The sequence below is a fragment of the Bufo gargarizans genome, chromosome 10, assembly GCF_014858855.1.
Source record: "Bufo gargarizans isolate SCDJY-AF-19 chromosome 10, ASM1485885v1, whole genome shotgun sequence".
Classification (NCBI taxonomy): Eukaryota; Metazoa; Chordata; class Amphibia; order Anura; family Bufonidae; genus Bufo; species Bufo gargarizans.
In genome coordinates this window covers 85419549-85445400 of record NC_058089.1, presented here as the reverse complement: position 1 = coordinate 85445400, position 25852 = coordinate 85419549, and the positions used below count along the sequence as shown (strand labels likewise).

Below are 25852 nucleotides of genomic sequence, written 5' to 3'. Positions count from 1 at the left end.
GGTGACACAGGCAAAACAATGTTGTTCTAATAATTTCTACAATGTTCAGATGTGCAATAGAAAATATATAGGCATAAGCAATAGGCATCATGTATAGATAAAGATGTATTATCTCACTGATGACAATGATGTATTATCATTCACAGCAAACAATTATAACAATAAGCCATATATCTAGTCCGACTTATGAACTGCGAGACGCCCCTCCACATCCATGTTAATGCATGAGGTTCACATAAGCTACAGGGAAACATGGTGCATAAAAATATTACACTCTATTAACATATCAGTGGTACTTGCGTGCCCAGAGACAAACGCTCAGGATGATCCCATGGGGTAACTGATGAATATGGTTACCGCACTCTTAGTGTCATCCAGCCGCATACCCAATAGTCTATGGAGAGAGAAGTCACAGTCAAGATACTATTATCAAATACCGACCTTAAAGCCCAATGGTCAGAATAGCCCTCCATGCTTGGAACCCACCTGCAACAGTGTCTCATTAGGTAGAAAATGAGGTCGCAGAAGCCGATTCCTTTGTGCGGTTTAAATACACCGCCAAACCACAGAGAGGGAGGGCCCTATGAAAATCGCAGCATGCTCTATATTCTGCGTTTTTCACGTAACGCAGGCCCCATAGAAATGAATGGGGTTGCGTGAAAATCGCAAGCATCCGCAAGCAAGTGCGGATGCAGTGCGATTTTCACGCACGGTTGCTAGGAGACAATCGGGATGGAGACTCGTTCATTATTATTTTCCCTTATAACATGGTTATAAGGGAAAATAATAGCATTCTGAATACAGAATGCATAGTAAAATAGCGCTGGAGGGGTTAAAAAAAATCAAAAACAATTTAACTCACCTTAGTCCACTTGTTCGCGTAGCCGGCATCTCCTTCTGTCTTCATCTTAGCTTTGTGTAGCAACAAGGACCTTTGGTGACGTCACAGTCATCACATGATCCATCACATGATCTTTTACCATGGTGATGGATCATGTGATGACTGTGACGTCACCAAAGGTCCTTGTTGCTACACAAAGCTAAGATGAAGACAGAAGGAGATGCCGGCTACGCGAGCAAGCGGACTAAGGTGAGTTACATTTTTTTTTTATTTTCTTTTAATCCCTCCAGTGCAATTTTACTATGCATTCTGCATTCAGAATGCTATTATTTTCCCTTATAACCATGTTATAAGGGAAAATAAAACAATCTACAGGATAACGATCCCAAGCCTGAACTACTGTGAAGAAGTTTAGGTTTGGGTACCAAACATGCGCGATTTTTCTCACGCGAGTGCAAAACGTATGACAATGTTTTGCACTCGCACGGAAAAATCGTGGGTGCTCCCACAATGCACTTGCACATGTTTCTGCAACGGCCGTGTGAAAGAGGCCTAACATTAGGGTCCATATTCATAAAGAAGTCAAAGGGGGGGGGGGGCAAAGCACTGGGCCCCTGTAAGACTAGGTATATCACAGTTGTGCACCATTTTAATATGCATGGTAAAAGTGGGAAAAGGAAAGAGAGAAAGTGGAGAAACCCAGTATTCGGGGTGGCCACAATGTCCCTCCTACCAAAATAATCGATGTTCTCGTTCAATCCCGATGGTGACATGGTGTTTAACATGAAGTTCCATTTGGATTCCTTTTATTTTAAGATATTATCTATGTCACCTCCCCTCATAGAATGTTTAATTGTTTCTATCATCGAGAAGCACAGTACATTAGAGTTACCCCCATGAAGGAGAACCACATGTCTAGACAGTGGTTTGTTATGAATGTCCCCAACGTGTTCCAATAGCCTTTTCTTGAAAGCTCTGCAGGTTTTCCCGACATATTTGATGCCACACCTGCATTGTGCCAAATACACCAGGTTTGAGAAGGTGTCCCCCACATCCACAAAGGGACAGGAGAGGAGATTCGTCAGGTCTGGATCGGATTTTAGTAAAGACCAATAGCGTGCCAGGATTTCCCAGACTTGGTGAGATTCAGTGTCATATGTGCTAATAATTTTACCTCCTGTGACGTTTTAATTCTCTCCTCAGACTGGAGTAATGCAGATCTATTCATAGATTATGCATGGCTCCAGGCCTCATGTGGCGAAACCAACCTCGCCACAGTGTTTTGCAGCGGGCTGTTTGCCAGCCTCCTGCCCCAGGATTACGGCCCTTTGAGATACTTTTGCTAACTTTTAAACCCCTGAACCTATTCAAGTGAATTTTGGATAGGTTTGTCCCCAAGTTATACTGTTTAAATTGATGTAAGTTATATGTATGGACAATGTAACCTCACAAAGTTGTAACAATTTATAATAAGTGTAACTTGTCAGCTTGGGAGGAATATGCTGGGTGTGGTTCTATTGTCCCACTGTGTGTTTAAATGGGGATGTCTGTCCTCTTGTCTCCACATGTGTATTGGCGATCTCCCCTTTGTCCTGAGAGATAATTGGATTGCCCTCGGTTGTCTCTGGGACAGAGAGGAGGAAACCATGATGCATTGTGGGGATATGTTGTATCTGTCCTGGGTCGCAGTCTCCCTTCTGGTCCTCTGGGGGCGTGAACGATTGGTTGCTGTATTTACATTGTGTGTGTTGTGAATTACGGATTGGTTGGATTTCAAAACCTTGTGGGCAGTACTATGTTTGTTTTTTATGAATAAAAGAGGCTGTATCTGAAGTACAGTCAGACCACTGCTGACCCTCAACACGGAGCCTTGTCTCGTTATTGGGGGGATTCCCTGTATGCTGTTGGAGACTGATTGGCAGGAGTGTAAGCCGATTGTATGCTTTTCCTGTTCGTCTGCCAGCAGCTATTCGCGAGGTTCCAGTTTGGAGTGCTATTTTGTATCCAGTTCGGGAGGTTGGTGTTCTGCAGTAGCTGTGCCTGTCTCTCAGAAAGGGGCATATCGCCTAAACAGATTTGAACCCCTTGTCTGCTGAAACTGTCCGTTACACCTCATATAAACAATGGAATAACACTGAGGCTTGTCTGCTAAAGCCAGTATGGTCTGAGCAATTTCTGCGGACCCTCAAAAATTGCCCCTTTGGGATGGCACGTTAAAGTGGCTTAGGATGAAAGCTCTCCCACCTAAGTAGGCTATTTGTCGACATTTGCTTCTGAAAAAGTGTGGTTACCAGGGTATTATTAGCTCTTCTTTTAGTTTGTTATTGTATCATATTGGAGCTTGTGTGTGAATTATAGCCCTATATGATTGATATTAAGGTCCTGCATAAACAGCTTAAAATCACCTGGGGTACCTGACCAAAATAGCAAAATGTCATCTATAAACCTGGACCAAAAGATGATATATCTGGTCCACTTTATCATGGTTTCAGAAAAGACAGTGTCCTCCCACCAGCCCAGGAGCAAGTTGGCGTATGTGGGGGCACATGGGCTCCCCATCGCCATGCTCCTAAGCTGGTTGTAGAAGTGACCATTGAACACAAAGTAATTGTGATTTAGCACAAAGTTCAAAAGTTGGATCACAAAATGATTGTGATCTTTTAGAGGCGAGATACGGGGCATCATACAGGGAAGCAATAGGGCCCCCTCTCTCTCTGTGGTTTGGCGGTGTATTTAAACCGCACAACAGAACCGGCTCCTGTGACCTCATTTTCTACCTAATGAGGCACTGTTGCAGGTGGGTTCCAAGCATGGAGGGTGTGGCGAAACCAACCTCACCACTGGGTTTTGGAGGAGCCTGGTTGCCAGCCTCTTGCCCCTGGATTATGGCCCATGCTAACTTTGAAGGAGAAGACAGACCGGCTGCACAGCTTGAATCTGTGGAACTGTTTTGGACAGAAAAGCTATGAGTACAGCCAGGCCCAAGAGACTTTTACAACTAATTTGTGCTATGTTGGGATGTTAAATGTCTATGTGTATTGTAAAGGGTGGGACATTGTATACGTTGAGTAGTGAGGTCTATTCCATTGTCTCTCTGTGTGTATTGGCGATTGCCCTCTGTCCTGAGAGATCATTGAATTACAACTCGGTTGTTTCCAGGACAGAGGACATTGTGTATTCTCCTGCCTGTGATGATTATGTTAACCATGGTGTACCATGATTATATCACAGGCAGAGGGGAGGATTCTATGTGGGTTGCAGCCTTTGTGTTATTGGTAATTGTATTTTGTTGATTGCTGTAATGGATCTCCTGGCACCCCGACTGGGTACCTCAGTCGAATGATGCTCCTAGTGCTTCCCAAGGACTTCAAGCACTCCACTTGACACCGTAAGCGCTGCAGACCCCACGAACCGCCGAAGCTTGGTTGAGGTCTCACCTTCTCCTACCCACCCTAAACCTACGACAAGGCTCCAGTGGTTGAACCTCTCCTACATCCAGAGAGGTGGAACAGCTCTTACAAGAGATAGTAGTTATGCCAGGGGAGTATAGCAAATCTCCAGCGTATAGCAATCCCCCAGTGTCGATCAGTTAGCCAAACACCAGCCTCAACATGGTAAAGGGTAAACCAGGAACTCTTTATTGAGGGCTACCCATCCGTATTTATGCAGGTCCCTATCTGGTGGACACAGCCCTAGGGGACCAGAAGGAAGACTGTGACATAGGACATATATGCAGCAATTCAGGATACACAGACACAATACATCCCCACAATGGATCCTAGTTTCCTCCTCTCTGCCCTGGAGACACCCGAGGAGCAATTCATTTATCTTTCAGGACAAAGGGAAATCGTCAATACACATGTGGGGAAAACAGGACAGAAATCACCATTTAAACATACAATGTCACAACCCTTACAGTAAACACAGACATTTAACATATCCGCAGATAGCTCAAGTCTGAGTGCATATTATTAGGTGAATGGCACTCAGACTACACAAATACACTAAAATTAGCTATCTGGGTACCCTCACATAACATACAATAAAATTCCAAAGACAGATGGTTCTGTCACACACCTCAAATCCCCACATATCCCCATAATGTATACATCCATGGATAGCTCTGATCTGGGTAAACAACATATCCAAAAATCACCCAGATACGAGCAGGGGTTCCCGAATTCCATGGAAGTCACATTGGGCCAGCTGCAAGCATGGCTTTCCTGCCCAAAACAGTTTCACAGATTTAAGCTGTGCGGCCGGTCTGTCTTCTCCTTCAAAGTTAGTATGGGCCATAATCCTGGGGCAAGAGGCTGGCAAGTAGTCCTCTCCAAGCAATCGTGGCAACCTCATATGAGGGGAGTTTGTCACATATTTTCCCTTTGGGGTTAAGACTAAACAGGTATCTGACCTCCTGTCGGTCAGTACCTAGATTAGTCGGGAAGCTCCCCCACCAAGAAACATTAGCAGAGTTGCGCACCCACAGTATATAGTTAACAGGGTAGCTCACCCACCAGGGACAGTACTGGTCTGTAGGTCCCAGGTTGTGGTGAAACAGTTCTGCATCCTCAGTCTCCCTGGTGCAGCTAGGCAAACCGCTGGGGCTACTTGGGGAACAGCGGCCAGCGGTGTTCTGCACTGATGCCAGCACTTCTGCTGGGGCGAGAGGTGTGCAAGCCAGTCCTGTAACAAGGGGGTAGGTGGAGCAGAGGCTAGCGGCTCTCTGCCCTGATGCCAGCTCTTCTGCTGGGGTGAGGGGGGTGCAAGCCAGCCCTGTAACAAGGGGGTCGGTGGAGCAGAGGCTAGCGGCGCTCTGCCCGGATGCCAGCTCTTATGCTGGGAGGGGAACAGTGGGTATCGCAGGCTCATCCCCTGCCCCCAGAACTCGGTTGGAGAGATCAGTGGGTATTGCAGGCTCGTCCCCTGCCCCAGAACTCGGTTGTGAAGTAGCTGGGAAGGGGAGGGCTCACTGGTTGCCTCCTCTACCTGTGATATGCACTGCCGTTGGATATCTGGGCAGGTGGCCCAGCATCCCTGTAGGGCCGGTAGAGAGACCTCGTCCCATCTCCACCTGCCATCTGTGGGTCCTCCCAGGACCAGTCTGTGAGGTCCCTCAACATTTGCGAGTAAGTACCACCTGCATCCACATCTGCCATCTCCGGCTGCTGCTGAGGGTCTGGGCCAGCTGCCCAGCATCCCAGTGGAGAGCCCTCAGTCCCGTCTCCACCTGCCTGTTGTGGTTCCTCACAGGACCAGTCTATGAGGACCCCTACTTCGGGTTCCTCTGGCCGCCTCAGGGGGAGACTGCTAACCTCCTCGGATGCAGCCTCTGCTCGGCTGCTGTAACACTCCTTCCGCTGGGCAATTTCTCTCTCTTTCGCCAGTCGGAATTCTCATTCCATCCTTGCGTGTCGCTTGGCTGTGACCTGGTTCCAGATGGCCTGCTATATATCCATGGACACATTATCTCCATACTGGGCCACTCGCTGCCTCACCTCGGCCAGCCAGTCATCTTCAGAGCCTTCCATACTTGTCTCCTCCAAGTCGCTGGATACCTCTGCTCCCAGGGACGCTGCACGAGTGCTAGTGTTGCCCTCAATTTGTAACTCCACACGTTACCGGTGTCTCTTAGCTGATTCTCCTCGCACTAGAACGCCATCCCACTGCTTGCCACCAATGTAACGGATCTCCTGGCACCCCGACTGGGTACCTCCATCGAATGATGCTCCTAGTGCTTCCTGAGAAGCGGCTCGGAGACACCATTCATGGATTTACAAAATTGAGGGCAACGCTAGTATCCGTACAGCACCCCTGGATACAGCAGGATGGAATCAACTAGTCTTCGGACAGTGTTCTATGATGAGGAGGAGGCAGCCGCGGACTACAGGGATGCAGACAGAAAGGAAATCTGGTATGATGACAGACCCGATGGTGAGGATTATAATGGCCCTGACCTGTTGTTTGAGGCCTTCGCAGAACCGTATTTTGGAGATGCTGGAGAGTCCCGGTTCTGGGATATCTACGACTACAGGGAGGCTATGCATGATTGGGCTACAGCAAGAGAGGTGAGATGAGACCTGGCATCTCTATTGACAAAGGAGTGGGAGCTGGAGCAGGATTACCAATACTTCTTCAGCTCAATTCGGTCCCAAGATACACTGCCAGAGAGCTGGGTGGCCGTCCCAGACCTACAATCCTACAGCTGGGAAGATCCGATTGAAGTATCCCCTGCTTCAGTACCAGCTACAGAGGTAGGGGACCTCATAGTCTGGTCCTGGGGGGAAACCCATATGGCAGGTGGAGATGGGCCGAGATCTCTCCTCCGGCCCTACAGGGATGCTGGGCAGTGGGCCCAGATCCCCAACGGCAGCCGGAGTTTCAGGGAGTAGGGACAGTTGGTCCTGCTCCCCAGCGGCAGTATGTTTTGCAGGGAGAGGAGAGCATCGTCTCCATTCCCCAGTGGCAGTGTACCTTGAAGGGAGAGGAGACAATCGGTCTCTCTCCCCAACCACAGGGGGACAGCACCCCTAACTCCGATGGGGCAGATGGGACCGCAGTCTCTGCACCAGGCCTACCGGGATGCTGGACGGCCGGTACGGATCCCCCACCAACCCCGCAGGAATGCCAAGAGGAGGAGGTAAGCAATCTCTCCTCTCCACAGCTGATCCGCAACAAGGTCTTGGGGATTCCCTGACCCCATCCCAGCGGAAGAGCTGGCATCTGGGCAGAGTGCAGTTGGCCTCTGCCCTCCCCTATCCTCTTGTCCAGAGGCTGACTCCCCACTGGCTACCCCAGCGGAGAGCTGGCATCTGGGCAGAGCGTAGTGGGCCTCTGCCCACCAAGTACCTACAGCTCCAAGCTAGAGAACACCAATGAAGCAAGGAGTAGCAGATGCCCACTCAACAGCTGGGGACGTACAGATCAGAGCCAGGCCCCAAAATTCAACTGGTCCAGTATTTGGTTGTGGGTGGACTGCCAGACTAACTCAGGTACCGACCAGCGTGAGGTCAGGTATCTGGTTAGTCTTCCCTGGGAGGGGGAGATGTGTGACGAAACCAACCTCGCCACTGGGTTTTGGAGGGGCCTGGTTGCCAGCCTCTTGCCCCAGGATTATGGCCCATACTAACTTTGAAGGAGAAGACAGACCGGCTGCACAGCTTGAATCTGTGGAACTGTTTTGGACAGAAAAGCCATGAGTACAGCCAGGCCCAAGAGACTTTTACAACTAATTTGTGCTATGTTGGGATGTTAAATGTCTATTTGTATTGTAAAGGGTGGGACATTGTATATGTTGAGAAGTGAGGTCTGTTCCATTATCTCTCTGTGTGTATTGGCGATTGCCCTCTGTCCTGACAGATCATTGAATTACAACTCGGTTGTCTCCAGGACAGAGGACATTATGTATTCTCTTGCCTGTGATGATTATGTTAACCATGGTGTACCATGATTATATCACAGGCAGAGGGGAGGATTATATGTGGTTTGTAGCCTTTGTGGTTTGGGCAATTGTATTTTGTTGATTGCGTCTCAGACAATGCCAGTGTGCTAGTTGATTGTGTCTCAGACAATGCCAGTGTGTTAGTTAATGGCGTCTCAGACAATGCCAGTGTGTTAGTTAATTGCGTCAAAGACAATGTTCATTGTATTTTGTTGATTGCGTTACAAACAGAGGAAAGGAGGTTTTGTGTACAATTGCTAGGAAGGTTTAAATACTGTAAATGCATGTGATTGGCTAAAATATAAACTGTCACTGTCTTCTACAAGGGCCCCAGGGGGAGTGTCCCCCTGTGGCCCTTGTATAAAAGGCTGAAAAATAACCCATTAAAGAGTTGCTGTTTTACATTCAACATAGAGCCTTGTCTCATGTGTGTGGGGATTGCTATATGTGTATACTCCCCTGGCTATTACTTCTAGCTCTTGTAAGAGCTGTTCCTGTTCCTGGCTCCTGTGGTGGTTTTGGTGTAGAGCGGAGTGCTTGGAGTCCTCGGGAAGCACTGGGAGCATATATCAATGGAGGTAGCCGGTCGGGGTGCTAGGAGATCCGTTACAGAGGGCTATTCTGACCATCAGGGTTTAAGGTTGGTATTTGATAATAGTATCTTGACTGTGACTTCTCTCTCCATAGACTATTGGGTATGTGGCCGGATGACACTAAGAGTTCAGTAACCATATTCATCAGTTACCCCATGGGATCATCCTGAGCATTTATCTCTGGGCACGCAAGTGCCACTGATATGTTAATAGGGTGTAATATCTTTTATGCACCATGTTTCCCTGAAGCTTATGTGAACCTCATGCATTAACATGAATGTGGAGGGGCGTCTCGCAGTCCATAAGTTGGACTATATATATGGCTTATTGTTATAATTGTTTGCTGTGAATGATAATCCATCATTGTCATCAGTGAGATAATAATTATCTATACATGATACCTATTGGGACACTGTACTAGATGTCCCCTGAAGAGCTCAAATTATCATTGTGTGCGAAACGTGTTGGAATTTAGGGGCCTAAAGTGTGGTGTTGTCAACTGTAATGGCTTAGATGCCCATGTTATAGAATCTAAACTGGCGAACGGTGTACTTTGCATCCACTGGATGATAGTTATATTTTCTATTGCACATCTGAACATTGTAGAAATTATTACAACGACATTGTGTACTCAGCATTTATTTAAATATCTAAAATAACAACCGTGTGTACTGAACATTTATTATTTTATATATCTAGGCCACATTATATAAGCATTGGGCATACCATCAAGGTTTTGTCTGTGTCACCGGTCTTCAGGGCCATCCTAGGGCATACAGTAGGTTCCTGAATACGGGATTGCCCCTATCGGGGCGGCCATTCCGTTCTTTAGGCAGGGATTATCAGAAAAGGGTAAGCACTAGGGATAGGTCCCAAATCGATTGCTATAACCCTACCTGAAGAACAGTCCCTTCCAGATCCTTGAAGGACTCAGGACCACTGTGTCCCTAACGTATAATTTTTTTTTTTTGCGTATTAGTTTATTTTTGTTTTTGTTTTTAAATAAAAAAAATAGAATAAAGCCTACGTTTTAGAATGGGTGGTACCTTGTAGAATACCTAGCCAGATTTGCTAGACAGGAGTTTGGCGTTCATTTTATAATGAGTGCATTTCATGAGTTCATTTTATAATCAGTGCAGTCAATCAGGTGTCGTTTATTTTATAGTCAGTGTTTCATGAGGGGGTGTTTCTATTTGTCATTTGATGGAAATGCCTCGTCCATTATTTTTAAGAGCCTCTGTCAGCATGAACAACCCAATTAAACCATGCAAACTGCCTGATAGGGTTTATCATGCTTTCTTTTGTCTCTATATTAAACAGCTTTAGAGAGATCTGCATTTTATTCTTACGTAAATGAGCACATTGGAACACCTGGGGGCAGGGCTGAATTATTGTAGCATTGCTTTTGTAATACCACTGTACTCTGTACACTCCACCCTCCCCTTGATTGACAGGGCTAGACATCAGCATGGTGAAGGCAGAGCTGTGTCATAACACATATATACTGTATATTCACTACTTACCTTGAGAAGGGTGGTTTTGAATGCTTAGAAAGCTACTACATATTACTGGTTTATTCACAGGCACAAAATATGATAGTAAAGAAACCAGGGATATGTATTATCAGTAGAGATGAGCGAAAAATTCAATTCGCCGTTTCGCATATTTGCAGTGAATTCTTCTGTGTTTTGTACCCACTCCTGCTTTTGGTTACCAAATCATAAGCCAATTCTGATGGGACCATACAGGCCTTACAGCTGCTACACATACAGCATCCATTGTGCGTCCCATTTTTCCTTCCTTCTGACAGTTCAGAAGAAGGGTCAGACAAATGATGTCAGCCAGGTGGAAAGGCAAAATAATGGCCCAGTCATGAAGTGGGGAGGGTGGGAACAGCATGAGTAGACCACAGAGTAACAGGGTCTGGAGGTTGCTGGGGCATCAGGAGGCCACATAGTGGCACAATGACAGAGTGTGGAGGTGTCGGCGGCAGCCGCATCAGCTTTATAAAGTGTTGCTTAAAACACGATTTAAAAATGCACATTCTCCGGCACAAAAAGACTTGGCAAATTAATTGTCCGTGAATTTCCCTTAAAGATTGGGATAATATATTGGCGAATTTAAGTTTACTTTCTTAGAATATTAATCAAGTTTTGGTTCAATTTAATATTCAATATTTTATCAATTTAATAATAAAAATTAAGTGTTGACTAAGAGAGGAGGGTATCCGCCAATCTTCAGTTTATTCGACGATGTGGTTACGATGGAGGAAGCATTCCTTAAAACTATTTCTCTCCACCTGGAGACGAATCCAGTCAATATTGATGCAAGTGCGGTATTGGCTGCTCATCAACCCAGATACTTCTGGGGGAACTTGCCTGGCATGAACAGGCCTATAGTAGCTACAGACGATGAGAAGACAAAGCGTCAAGATAGCTTTGAGCCCAGAAGAGTTGCGAAGTTCATCAAGATACGTCACTAAAGATTTTACCACATAACCGCAGGGCTGACCACTGAATTAATTTTGTTTTTCGACCTAAATACTTCAATAAAGATTTTACCACAAATATTACTGCAGTGCTGAACACTGAATATATTTTGTTTTTCGACCGAAATACGTCACTAAAGGTTTTGCCACATATCACTGCAACAGTAAATGCTGAATATATTATGTTTTTCTACCGAAATACGTCACTAAAGGTTTTACCACATATAACTGCAAAAGTGAACACTGAATATATTTAGCTTGTGTACTGAAATAAAAACTGCAGAAGTGAAATGCTTATATATTTTTATTTTTGTACTGAAATAATCCACTAAACTTTTTCCAGAAATAAATGCACCAGTGAAATGTGTATTTATTTTTCTTTCAACACATAACTGCAGAAGTGAACTGAGAATATATTTTTCTTTTTGTACTGAAATAGACCACTAAACGCTTTTAACACAAATAACCGCCGAAGTGAACTGAGAATATATTTTTATTTTTGTACTGAAATACTAACACATATAACCGATGTACTGACTGACTGATACCGCCCCTACTTCCGTGAACTACTACTTCCTGGGCAGGTAGTCTGCTGCGAAGCAGGTGGTCTACCCCCGGCACGTTTGGCTCCCGACCTCCCACTGCTGCCACCCTGCTGATTCCCAGCCATGCTTTCAACACATATAACCGGCACCATCGTGAACTGAGAATATATTTCTTTTTTTACTGAAATAGGCTAATAAACGCTTTCAAGACAAATAACTGCCGCCGACGTGAACTGAGATAAAATTTTTCTTTCTGTACTGAAATAGGCCACTAAACACTTTTGCCATAAATAACTATACCAGTCAAGTGCATATCTTTTTTTCTTTCTATAATGAAATAGACCACTGAACGCTTTTGCCACAAATAAGTGCACCAGAGAAGTGTGTATATTTTTTTCTTTCTGTACGCTTTCAACACATATAACTGAAAAAGTTAACTACGTATATATTTTTCTTGTTTTAAAAGATATAAGTGTTACGGTAAGTGGGGATAAGAGAAACACCAAATAAACAAACAGCGACAGGAAAACAGACTAGGCCTCAAAGCTAAGGAAAAGGGAATGGTAACCTCCTAACAATCCCTGAGCCTCTCCCTGACTGCTGACAGTATGAGCAAGTCCTGATGGTGGTCATACACTGGAACCTAAGCCCTGCTGGCACTGTCACAAGCCCTAACTTAGGGAGCGGGGAATGAGACAGCTGGTACCTTCCACTGTGGAAGGACCATCGTCTCCCTGAGACCTAGGAACAACACAAACACCTGGGAGAAACACCTCGTTTGAGATGAGAGGGGAGCAGAAGATCCTCAAACAACCAGTAAAGAACTCCAGAAGGAAATATTAACCGCAAAGTTAGCACTAAGAGGTGGACTTAAATAGAGCCTCTTCACAGATAATAGGGATCGACCGATTATCGGATTTACCGATATTATCGGCCGATATTCAGGATTTTGAACGTTATCGGTATCGGCATTTATTTTGCCGATATTCTGATAACGTCCTGGGAACACAGATCGCGCTGCTGACAGCGCTCTCCGTGTTCCCTCAGCAGCAGCACAGGGGAGAAGGAGCAGTGTCTCCTCCCCCTGTGCTGCTGCTGCCGCTCCAGCCAATGGGAGGACAGGGGACAAGAGGAGGGGAGGAGCTATGGCCACTGCTCCACCAATGAAGCTTAATATCACATTAATTCATATACAGGAGGCGGGAGCTGCAGAATCACATAGCCGGCTCCCGGCCTCTATGAGCTGTAGCTGCGATCTGCGGTAGTTAACTCCTCAGGTGCCGCGGATCGCAGCTACAGCTCATAGAGGTCGGGAGCCGGCTATGTGATCCTGCAGCCAGCTCCCGCCTCCTGTATATGAATAAATTAGAGATTAAGCTTCATTGGTGGCGCAGTGCGCCCCCCCAAGCCCCCCAGTATCAGACATTGGTGGCGCAGTGCGCCCCCTCCCCCCCAATATTAGGCATTGGTGGCGCAGTGCGCCTCCCCCCCAAGCCCCCCCAGTATTAAGCATTGGTGGCGCAGTGCGCCCCCCCCCCCAGTATTAAGCAGTGGTGCGCCCCCCCCCCCCACCCCAGTCGCAGTGCGCCCCCCACAGGATTCCCTCTCCCTCTCCCCTGCTCCTCCGATCGGAGCCCCAGCAGTGTAATGCTGGGGCTCCGATCGGTTACCATGGCAGCCAGGACGCTATTGAAGCCCTGGCTGCCATGGTAAGCTCCATGCTGCTGTGTGCACAAAGCACACAGCAGCAGGGACAGTGTGAGCTCCTATTCACCCTGATAGATCTCTATCAGGGTGAATAGGACAAGGGTTCTAGTCCCTAAGGGGGCTAAAAGTTAGTTTAAAAAAAATAAAAGTAATAAAAATAAAAACACCAAAATATTAAATATAAATGAAAAAGAAAGATTTACAATAAAAATAAACATTAATTTTCAGCAGATTTGTAGGAATTTTAATTTTTTTTTCAAATTCCCAGAATATCGGTATAAATTATCGGCTATCGGCCTGAAAGTTCACAAATTATCGGTATCGGCCCTAAAAAATCAATATCGGTCGATCCCTAACAGATAACGAGCAGAACCTGTGGAGAGATGGGATCCTGCCAACAACAAACAGAAAGGAAAAACAGTAAAACCTAAAAACAGAAAAACCCAACAAAAGTCTATCTGATCTTCTCAGATCACTCACCGAGGAGGCAGTGACAATAAGCCACTAAAGGCATTTCAACATGGCACTTGCACCCTAAGAGCAAATTGCTGGAATTACAGAGCTTTATAGTGGCTATTTGGATCCCCAAATAATCTTTCCCTGCACTTGTAAATCGCTTTTTTGGCACTATTCCTAGCGCCTTCTGGTGTCGAAACGATTCATCCCTATCTTTTCCCTGCACTTATAATCTTTTTTTCAGGATTGTTTTCACAGTGAGGTTTTTCCAATTGCTGTCCCTAGTGCCTTCTCACATCTGTCCCTGCACTCAGAATGCTTGAAAATGTCTGACTCTAAGATGGCCGCCATATTTATTAAGGCTGTGACATCACATGGCTGCATGCATGGTATTATGGGTCAGCCCGCCTTTCCAGAGTTCCTCACCCCTTGTCCTCACACGTGTAGCCGCCATTTTTGTAAAAATAGCGATTCGTTACCTTGAAGCACGAGGAAATTTGCATTAGTTGCAAATTTAATTTTTCCTGACATTCGGATCGAATTCCACTTCGTATGATTCGATTCACTCATCTCTAATTAACAAAGCAGTAGTCCAGGTGCACGCTTCTTAAAGAGATAGAATCGGAGATAGCCTTATAGAAGGAAAGCGCAGTCAGTTCATTTCCCATGCTGAAGCTTCCCCACAAAATCACGCCACAATGCCGACCGAAACTCCACAGGGCATAGGTAACCTTTCAAAAGATCAGCAACATAGTGCAGTACCCATGATATTAATAAAGAATGTTGGCTTTATTATACTCATAAAAGCACAGCCTAAAATCAGCATGTAGAAACCATTTGAAATATCACTGCCCGACACGGTTTCGCCCAATGGCTTCGTCAGGGGCTCAACGTAACTTAATACTGGTGTCTATTTATACATCCTGGTGACTACTTCCGTGTCAGTTGTTAACCTTGACACAACCGGCAAACCTACGTGTCAGTTCTTATTATTGACAAGACCGGCAGTCATCCCATATATTTTGAAATTATTTTACATAAAAAACAACAGCTCATTATAAATACCGTATTTTTCGCCCTAAAAGTCGCACTTTCTCCCCCCTAAAGTGGGGGAAAAATAGCAGTGCATCTTATGGGGCGAATACTGCTGATTTTGCCGTATTTTCAATGATACACCCCCCGCGATGCTGCGCGGCAGGTGTATCAGCTGTGAGGGAGGAGGGGCTGGGGGCCGGCATCTGCATTTATAATGACAGCGGGGCCCGTGCAGTGACTGTATTCTACTACACGGGCCCCGCTCACTGTATAATCGTATCTGTATTCTGTAATAGTTAATTGTGTATATACCGGTAATCGCATAATCAGCGCTACTTACAACTACAAGCGCTCGGTAGGTAGCAGAGAGGAGGGAGGAGGCAGGCCGGGAGGAGGACGGGCGGGCGGCGCGTCACTTACTACGTCACGCACCTGCGCCGCCCACTTTATGAATGAAGCAGGCGGCGTGGGCGCATGACGTAGTGACTCACGCTGCTCCTGGCCTGCCTCCTCTCTGCTACCTACCGAGCGCTTGTAGTTGTAAGTAGCGCTGATTATGCGATTACCGGTATATACATAATTAACTATTGCAGAATACAGATACGATTATACAGTGAGCGGGGCCCGTGTAGTAGAATACAGTCACTGCACGGGCCCCGCTGTCATTATAAGAGCAGATGCGACCCCCACCCCTTATATTGAGGGTCATTCACTACAGGGACACTGTTATGGAGGGGATCTGTGGATGACACATAGCATAAGATGCTATATATGTGTCATCCACAGATCCCCCCCCATAACAGTGTCATACACAGATCCCCATAACAGTGCCATCCAGAGACCCCAATAAGAGCCACCCACAGATCCCCCATAAGTGTCACCCACAGATCCCCCATAAGTGTCACCCACAGATCCCCCATAAGTGTCACCCACAGATCCCCCATAAGTGTCACCCACAGATCCCCCATAAGTGTCACCCACAGATCCCCCATAAGTGTCACCCACAGATCCCCCATAAGTGTCACCCACAGATCCCCCATAAGTGTCACCCACAGATCCCCCATAAGTGTCACCCACAGATCCCCCACAACAGCGCGTCACCCACAGATCCCCCACAACAGTGCGTCACCCACAGATCCCCCACAACAGTGCGTCACCCACAGATCCCCCTCAAAAGTGCGTCACCCACAGATCCCCCATAATAGTGCGTCACCCACAGAACCGCCATAACAGTGCGCCATCAACAGACCACAATTAGTTCAAAACCCACCAAAAGCACACCTAACTGTTCAAAATATTTTTTTTCTTATTTTCCTCCTCAAAAACCTAGGTGCGTCTTATGGGCCGGTGTGTCTTATAGGGGACGAAAAATACGGTACATATATATAAAAAACATATATATAAAGATTAAAAACATGCCGATACTTCACATACATATACTTAAGTGTCACAAACATAAAGTCCGTAATAAAAAAGAATGCCATGATTATGCATTGTGCAAAAACAGAGAGAAATATTTTGTTTAATATTCACAGGCAGTATAAGAGAATTACCAGAATATCTTCTATATAGGTGGAATTACCTCATATAAAATCGCAGGACCAAGAAGAAAAAACGACATTGCTGCCCTAAAATCCCATTCTATATTGAACCCCTTAGGTTGAAGACAATCAATGTCAAAGATCCATTGAGCCTCTTTTTTGTTTATCTGCTTAATTGGGTCACCTCCTCTCCAAAATCTTGTCACTTTCTCCGCACCTAGAAATTGAAGACCTGTCAGATTTTTGGAATGGACACTTTTAAAATGTGCTGAAACAATATGTGTTTCCAAGCCTTTTTGGATATTTCTGATTTGTTCCCCGGTCCTAGTTTTAAGTTTACGTAGGGTCCTACATAGTACAAACCGCAGGGGCATTCAAGGATGTATATAACCCCTGCTGTCTATCAGGACATATTCCCTTTTATTCTGAATTCCTTTCTATCTGCCCCCACTATAACTTTATTGATATTCCTGATCTTTTTGTCAATGCTACTTCTATTCTTATACCCACTGGAAAAACCGCACCATGTGAACGGTCCGTCTCTGCGTTGGGTTTGGACTGTTTTTCAATATAGCTATGCACCATTTTATTCTTTAAACTTGGTTCTTTTTTTAATATAAAAGGGGGGTGATTAGGTACAGAATCACCAATGACTGGATCGTTTTTTTTAGTGTATCCCAATTTTTTTCTATGACTCTTTTTATTTGTGGGCAAAAGGTTGAGTAGGTTGTCATAAACGCGAATTTATACTTGTCTTCCTTACCCTCCATTTTTTCCCCTTTACTACTATCAATCTTATACTTATTACTATTATTATCCCTGACCTCTTTTCTTTGTTTATCTAACAGCTCACAACCATAGCCTTTTTCTTTAAATCTGTTCAGTTCATCTCTAATTATCAGTGATACATATTATCTAAGTATAGAAAACCAATGTTCTTAACACAATAAGACTAAAGCCTGGAGGTTCGGTAAGTGGTCATCCTTGCATGTACATGTCCCAGATTCAAATCCCAGAAGAAACTTCTTAATTTTTTTCTATAGCCTTACTATATTAAGCTAATACCTATTACATAAAGCAGGTATCACTATCCATCTTAAAAGCAGAGAAATTCAAATTTAGAAAATAGCGAATCTTTCCACAAATAAAGGTAAAAAAAATTGACTATTTTATCACTAATATGAACTATGATGTGTCACCCCAAAAATCTCAGAATCGATTGAATACTGTAAATAAAAAACATTTTAAAGTTCTTAAAACGTGACATGTCAGATTTGCAAAATTAGGTACGGTCAGGAAGGTGAAAAATTGTCCTGAAGGGGTTAAACTTTATCATCATTATAATTATTTTAGGAGCAAATCGAATTACCTTGGAAGATTCAAACATTCTTCAACCCATGGGACTTTCCGTCCTGGGAGATCATCTTTACTGGATTGACCGACAACAGCAGATGATAGAAAGAGTGGATAAGACAAATGGTTTGCAAAGGACAAGGATTCAAGGCCGCATCACCCACCTTACTGGACTTCATGCTGTGGAGGCTCTTGATATAAAAGAATTCTGTAAGTTCCTTTTATAAAAAAATTGCATACGTTAATGTAATTTTTTTTTCTACTATGGAACTGTATGGTGAACGGACGCCACTGTACGGCATCAGTCTAAAGCATCTGTTAATGCAGACATTTTAGTATGCATTAAATGGATGGCAAAATCGAATGTGAACCCAGCCCTAGTGTCAGAATAAGCACCAGTACACAGCAGAGCAGCGTGGCGGAGAGGGGAGTCCGCCATGTACTGACAGAGCGCTACCTGGTCCTGGTGGTCAGGCATGAGGACTGTGTTTCCCAAGGATCATTTTCTACTTGGAAATACAGGGCACAGTATAATACACTAGAATCTATATAATATAAAGATATTATCCCTACCCCTGAATAATAATGCAATTATTTGGTAATTTATTATATAGAAATACGTCTATGTTAGGCGCATTTCTGACACAGATTGTGGTGCAAAGGTCCTTAGCACCACAATCTGCATATTTTTCCCGCTCATTCCAGGTCTAGAAAAGGATGGCGTGGGCAGGGAAAGGTATACAGTTGTGGCCATCCAATTATTGGATACCACCGCCATACATTGACCGTATAACACCTCTGTACAGTGACCGGATAACACCGCCATACCGTGACCAGATAAAAGGGTACAAGAGGGCACAGTAAAGGGAATGACTAGGGGCACTGCACAGGGTTTGGTAACAGTGCACAATGCAGGGTATAATGGGGCCCAATATGCGGTAGGGGGCACAGTCACATGGCCCTGTGACATTAGAAGGTCCTTATGGTGAATGCGGTTCATATGCTACCATAATGAGAGGCAGAGGAGTGAGACAGGGAGGGATGTTATTATGTTGCTAGTGTCACGGCGGGGAGTAGGGGAAACCCCCCACCTTACAATGTCTGTGGCAGTTACGCCAGATAGCAGGGAACAGGGAGCAGGTCACCACCTAAAGCAACCCTGAAATCTCCCTATACTCCTAGTGCATGTGCCGCCTCAGAAGGTAAGGGGGCTCATGCTCACCAACCTAGGACCCTAGTTATCCCTGCTATGCCCTAAGACTGAAGACAGGGCAGAGACCACCCATTCATCCAACACCACGGATGAATGGTGTCTCCAGAGGCCCAGTAGCTGGCAGGGTGCAAGACATTAGGAGAAAACAGTACGGCAGGTAAATAGCAGAGCAACACAACAAATGCTATAAACCCTTACCTGCTGCAGCCGAGATAGAAGGACGGCACAGACGACAACCTGGACCTCCCTGCGGCTACCATATGCAGGGAGGCACCAGGCTAGGAAGCACACAGTCTTGCATTTTGCTTAAACCCCTCCGGGAAAGCAAGCCCCTTCCGGAGCAAACACACCCCAAAACAAACCTCCAAACAAGGCCCACACCATAACAACGTACACCAGGTGGGGGAGGGAAAACAGAAACACACCGGAGGGGACACACAGACAAAGCAAGGAAAACAATATAATAAATAAGGGTGGCTCACACAGACCAACACATTCAGCCAGGGAGCAGAACGCCTACACAGACTGACAACAAAATCAAACTGACCTTACGCTCCACCATACCAACATATAAGGAGGCCTGAGGTCACACCCACCACACCTAGCAGACACACCTTAACCCTGTGCATACCAAAATGGGGAAACACCACATCCAATAAAAAGTGCCTCACATGCAAACCACGTTGCCAAAGGCAACCACACGTGCAGACACAGAGTCACGACCTAGCCAAGGGTTGTGACAGCTAGAGATAAAAAATGTAATTGTTGGCCAGTACAGGCCCCAAAAATTAGGCAATAGGCATTCACCTGACAGCAAAGAACTTTGGATTCTGTGGCTGGAGGTACATTAGGCGGTCACAGGATAAATATGTAACTGTCGGTCAGTTACAGGCCCCAATAATTAGGCAATAGGAATTCACCTGACAGCAAAGAACTTTGGATTCTGTGGCTGGAGGTACATTAGGCGGTCACAGGAAATAAATGTAACTGTCGTTCAGTATAGGCCCCAAAAATTAGGCATTCACCTGACATAAAAGTCCTTTTATGCCACTTTATATACAAAAGGTTAAGGAACATTCTTTGTTCTGGGTGGTGGCGGATATGTGTGGCCTGGCATGAGGAAATTCAATTACACGTGGTCATCACAGGTGTTGAATTACTCAGAGATCCATGCCTCATTCATTTTAAAAAATGTGAGCTAGTCTACTCTGTCATGAGCTAGGCGAGTGCGTTTATCGGTAATGACCCCCCTGCTGCACTGTACGTCCTTTCGGACTAGGGGCAAGCGAAGAGTTCCATGGCATATTGTGCCAGCTCTGGCCACAGATTAAGCCTGCACACCCAGTAGACAAGGGTTTCCTTGCTTCTCAGAGCATCCACATTGGCCGTTAACCCGATGTAGTCGGACACCAGTCGGTCTAGGCGTTCCCTGAGGCTGGATCTGGAGGGCAGCTGTTGATGGGTTGGCTGCAAGAATTATCTCACATCCTAAGTGACCAATATATCTTCTAACCGCCCTCTTTTTGCAGGCGCGGTAGGATTGGTACCCGCACCTGTTTCGCTGTGGGTGGAAATTCCTCTGCCAGTGCCCACAACAGCAGAATGCAGCATCTCTCACAGCAAGGCCTGGAAATGCTGCATTCTGACAGCCCTCAGTGATGCTGGTAACATGTTTCCCATTTTGTGTTTGTACCGGCGGTCTAAGTATGTTGCCATCCAGTACAGGTCCTTGACCTTTATGCTTTTTATACGGGGTCCCTCTTTAAACACTGGAGCATTAAAGCCCCCATTAGCACTAAATTGGAAGCGGTGGAGCGCCCTGGCTCCTGCTCATCGCCCAGGAGAATGTCGTTCTCGGTCTCCTCCCCCCAGCCACTGACAACACCAGGGATCCCCAAAAAGTTTAAAGCCTGCTCTTCTTGCTCCTCCTCCTCCCCTCAGCCTCCTCTGACTCCTCTTCAGTCTCCTGCTGACTTGTCTCAGATGGAGTAGCCCCCCTCGGGAATTCATTCAGCATTCCGACTTTCTCATCTTCCATCTCCTGCTCCTCGATGGCTTGATCAATGACACGACGCAATGCACGCTCCAGAAAGAAGGCGTAAGGAATGATGTCACTGATGGGGCCCTGGCAATAAGAGAGAAATTCTGCTTCGGTGCAAGACCACAAATGGAAACGGTCTCACAAGTATGATAGTTCTTCTTTAATGGAACAACGCGTTTCGGGGAGTGAAACTTCCCCTTCATCAGGTTTCATAGTATTACAATAAACAGACAAATATTTATAGGTGCAGAATAACAAAAAAAAAACACTCCAAAAACGGGCACCTGGGGCCCACCCCCTAGTGGCGGAGCTACCTGCAGGTGTCACTTCAGACATCAGGTAAACTCAATCTAATCAAATCTCAGTTTCGTTTATAAAAATCTTACTATGGTGTAATCCCATGTAATTCTGTGTAAGTTCATTAAAAAACATTTCTGTGTATTTAACACATATACATCATGTGACTGCAGGAGGTTACATGATCGGACTGCAGACTGGAGACATGCGCATCCTCTGGTGATCGTCTCTCTCTCTTATATGGAAATGCAGGGGGAGAAGGAGAGAGGCCGATCACCATGGGCTCCTGTCTCTGTATGTGTGAATACTTTGCTCTCTGCAGGAGGCCGCCGGCCAGGGGGCGTGTCGGTCTGTGACGTCATGACCATGTGATCGCAACCTTGCGGTCACATGGTCCGTTGCCAGGACAACAGGAATGCTTTGGTTTCAGGCCACAATTAGATGACATGAAAGAGCTCTGCCCTGGTATATCAAGGGGATTCAATAGACCGGGTTACAGCTCTGTATATTGATTTAGGATAGCTCTGCATATTACATATGCTTGGAGTGCATACTAAAATCATAATTATTATAAATGAGGGGTAAAAAAATGAATGAAAGGTAATCACATAATTATCAGATAATCAATAGATAATTGATGAATAGGGTGTATATAAAATTAATAGGTAATATGAATAAAGTCCGATAGCACTGTTTGAGTAAAAATCATTATAAAAACTACTCATGATTGGTAAGAATATAAAAAAAAAATTGTTTATAATAAAAATATACAATATAGTGGGATATAAATATAGATATAAAATCAGAGTGATTTCAGATATGCCGTTTCCCTAATGCTAGTTGTTTTCTTGTATATTAAAAGGTACTCAGTGGGCACATAATATATTATAATATTTTGGTACATTATTTTATTTTTATTTTTTATTATTTTCTATTTTTATTTCTATTTTTATTATTATTTTTATGGGACATATTGTTTGTTATATATCTAACGTTGGATACTTGGACTTAATAGATTAATTTCAAATGCCTCATTAAGGCCATAGGGGGGGGCGTGGCTTGGAGCGCACCAGGAGCGGTCGCATGTCTTTGTAGCTCCGTGCCTTACAGTCTAAAATCGGCTCAAAGGACTTCTTTACAGAAGAAATAACTAGCCCTACTGCTTCCCGATCAGCTAAAGAGGTCATGCTCAAGATGCCTAGAGGCAAGAGAAGACCTGGAACTCCGGCTAAACTTACAAGCTTCTTCAGACTGGCATCACTCCAAAATGGCGCCGGTTCGCGGGAGTCCCTTACCCCCACGAGGGATGAAGCTGTTCCTGCCTGCAGCTCTCTTCATGTCTCTCCAGCTGACCGATCACCGTCCTGTATATCGGACAAATCGCAAGGCAAGTCACACTCCTCTACCTCATCCCCTGTACACCCAGTTTTCATGGGGGCAGAGAAATCACCTAAAACGGGCCCTATAACTCTAGATGTTATGAGAGACTTACTGTCGGATCTTAAAGCATCCATTAACAATGATTTTAGGGCAGCTCTCTCCTCACTGAAAGCAGATATCACTGCTATAGGAGACCGCACGGCACATCTAGAGGAGAAGATGGAGGAGTTTACAGCGGCTCATAACTACCTCGTGGACGCCCATAACTCTGCAGAAGAGGATATAGCTGCTATTAAGCTAAAATTGGCTGATATTGAAGATAGATCCAGAAGGAACAACATTCGATTCAGAAACATACCAGAAGCAGTAAAAGATGAACAGCTGCAGGAATACCTGATTGATTTGTTCTCGGCTCTTCTACCTCAAGCTTCTACTGCAGACCTATTAATAGACAGAGCCCACAGGCTTCCTAAGCCTAAGTCTATCCCAGCTTCCTTGCCCAGGGATACTATAGCAAGGATCCATTATTACCACATCAAGGACTCAATCCTCAAAGCTGCATCCAAAAAGCCTAATCTCCCTGAACGCTTTCAGGAAATTTCCCTATACACAGATCTCTCACCTGCCACTCTAGCTAGACGTAGGGAATTCACTAAAACCACACAAATTCTATGAGAGCAAAAAATCCTCTATAAATGGGGATTCCCAGTCAAGCTTATAGTTCACTTCAACGGACGCACCTCGGTGCTACTTTCTCCAAAAGAAGCAATGAACTTCTTATCCACAAACGCTCTCATTAAGGATCCAGAAGAAACCGGAAGCCCACCAAAGAAGAAACACCATACACTTGCCCAGGAATGGACAGTGGTTGGTTCTCCAAAATCTACTACTTCTCCAAAATAAGATACCACTTCAAGTTTGGCTAGTGCCATTACAGATGCTCTTTTTTTCAGTCTAATCCTACAAATAGTAATAGACTGGTTTGAAAATGTTAAAAGAAGATTAACTCTTTAATCTTTACCACCACCTCCCATGTCATGTTAGCGACCTGGGGTCGCATTGGTTCACTTAGAACCGGACTTTACTACCTTACTCTTATATTTTTTTTCTTAGTTTTACACTATTTCACAGTTTTGTGTAATACTATCTGTTTATGGTACATTAATATTCTACTGATCATCTCGCTACTGCAGGTATTTTTTATTTTATTTTTTTGTACTTGGGTCCCCTCTGCGCTCTTCTTTCCTGATAACGCATTATGGTCTTACGAATTGCTTCCCTAAATGTCAAGGGCCTTAACAGCCCTGCCAAACGCTCATTTCTATGGAAAGAAGCCCACAGATTGGGTTGTGATATTTTCTGCGTGCAGGAAACGCACTTAAATGAAGCAGACAGCTTCAGAATTAGTCATAAAGATTTTCCTACTATTTTATTTTCACATGCCTTCAATAAGAAGAGGGGTGTATTAATTGCTATCAAAAAATCTATCGCCTTTCAAACCTTATCTCTTGATGTAGACCCATTGGGTAGATTTATTATTGTTACATGTTTGATTAACAATTCACCTTACACTATAGTGTCTATATATGCCCCTAATTCTAGAACTTTAAGTTTTATTAGGTCTATCTTGGAGTCCGTCTCAACCCAAAAGAAAGGTTCCACCATCATCTGCGGAGATTTTAATCTGGTAATGGACCCCCGCATTGACAAATCTACTCCTGTAAGTAAGAAAGACAACTATAAACTTAAAGATCTATGTCACAAGGAGGAGCTGTTTGATGCCTGGAGGTCACTTCATGCCTCGGAATCAGACTACTCCTTTTTTTCAAATCCACACAACTCATATTCCCGAATAGATTTTTTTCTAGTTGATAAATGGCTACTCCAAAAGGTGGTGGACTCCAAGATAGGCCTGATTACTTGGTCAGATCACGCCCCCATCACAATCTCCATTCAAGAATCTTTCAATCTTAAACATTCTTCCCCATGGAGATTAAATAACCTTTTACTATCAAATAAACATTACAAAGAACTAATAGCTAAGGCATTATCGGACTATTTCGAACTTAACGCTAGTTCTGAAATCAATCCAACAACAATATGGTGTGCCCACAAAGCGGTAATAAGAGGTCTTTTTATTAAATACTCTTCAGAGGAAAAAAAGAAAAGAATGCTCAAATTAGAAAAATTACACAATAAACTTAATATTTTGGAAAAAGACAACCAAAAATCCCCAACCTCCCATATCTCTCAACAAATCATTAGTATCAGACACGAAATATATCTACTCATGCAAAACAACTTTGAAAGGCATCTCAGACAATCTAAAGCACAGTTTTACAGACAAGGGAACAGAGCCTCCAAGATGCTAGCTAATAAACTGAAAAATAAAGCAGCAAATACCCGAATTCCTTTCTTATGGTCCTCTAACAAGAACAAAATAATTAACCCTCTTAAAATAGCTGAAGAATTTGCTAACTATTACCGTTCCCTTTATAATTTAAAAAATGACCTAAACTCCCACCAACCAACCTCGGAAGATATCAACTTATTTTTGAATAACTTATCACTTCCCCTTCTATCCCCAGTCCAACTTTCTTTTTTAAATAAACCTATTTCTTCACAAGAAATACATGACACTATTTCCACCCTCAAAATAAACAAATCCCCGGGCCCAGATGGCTTTATTAATGAATATTATAAATCTTTTTCTCATATCTTAACTCCCCACTTACTCTCCTGTTTTCAACACATGATGCAGGATAAGGGTATACCTACAGAAATGCTTCAAGCAATAATAATTACTTTGCCCAAACCAGGGAAGGCTCCTAACACACCCGCCAATTTTAGACCAATATCTCTTTTAAATACTGATCTAAAACTTTTCTCCAAAATCTTAGCTAATCGTTTAGCAGATATATTAC

The 25852-nt window shown here is 44.5% G+C and overlaps 1 protein-coding gene across 1 annotated transcript in view; it reads left to right on the top strand.

Moving 5' to 3' along the window:
- LOC122920076 (low-density lipoprotein receptor-related protein 5-like) overlaps positions 1-25852 on the top strand; it is an 833413-nt gene that overhangs the window by 723076 nt on the left and 84485 nt on the right. Inside the window, 1 exon segment of the mRNA XM_044269285.1 lies at positions 17998-18207. Coding sequence (XP_044125220.1) covers positions 17998-18207 — 210 coding nt within the window.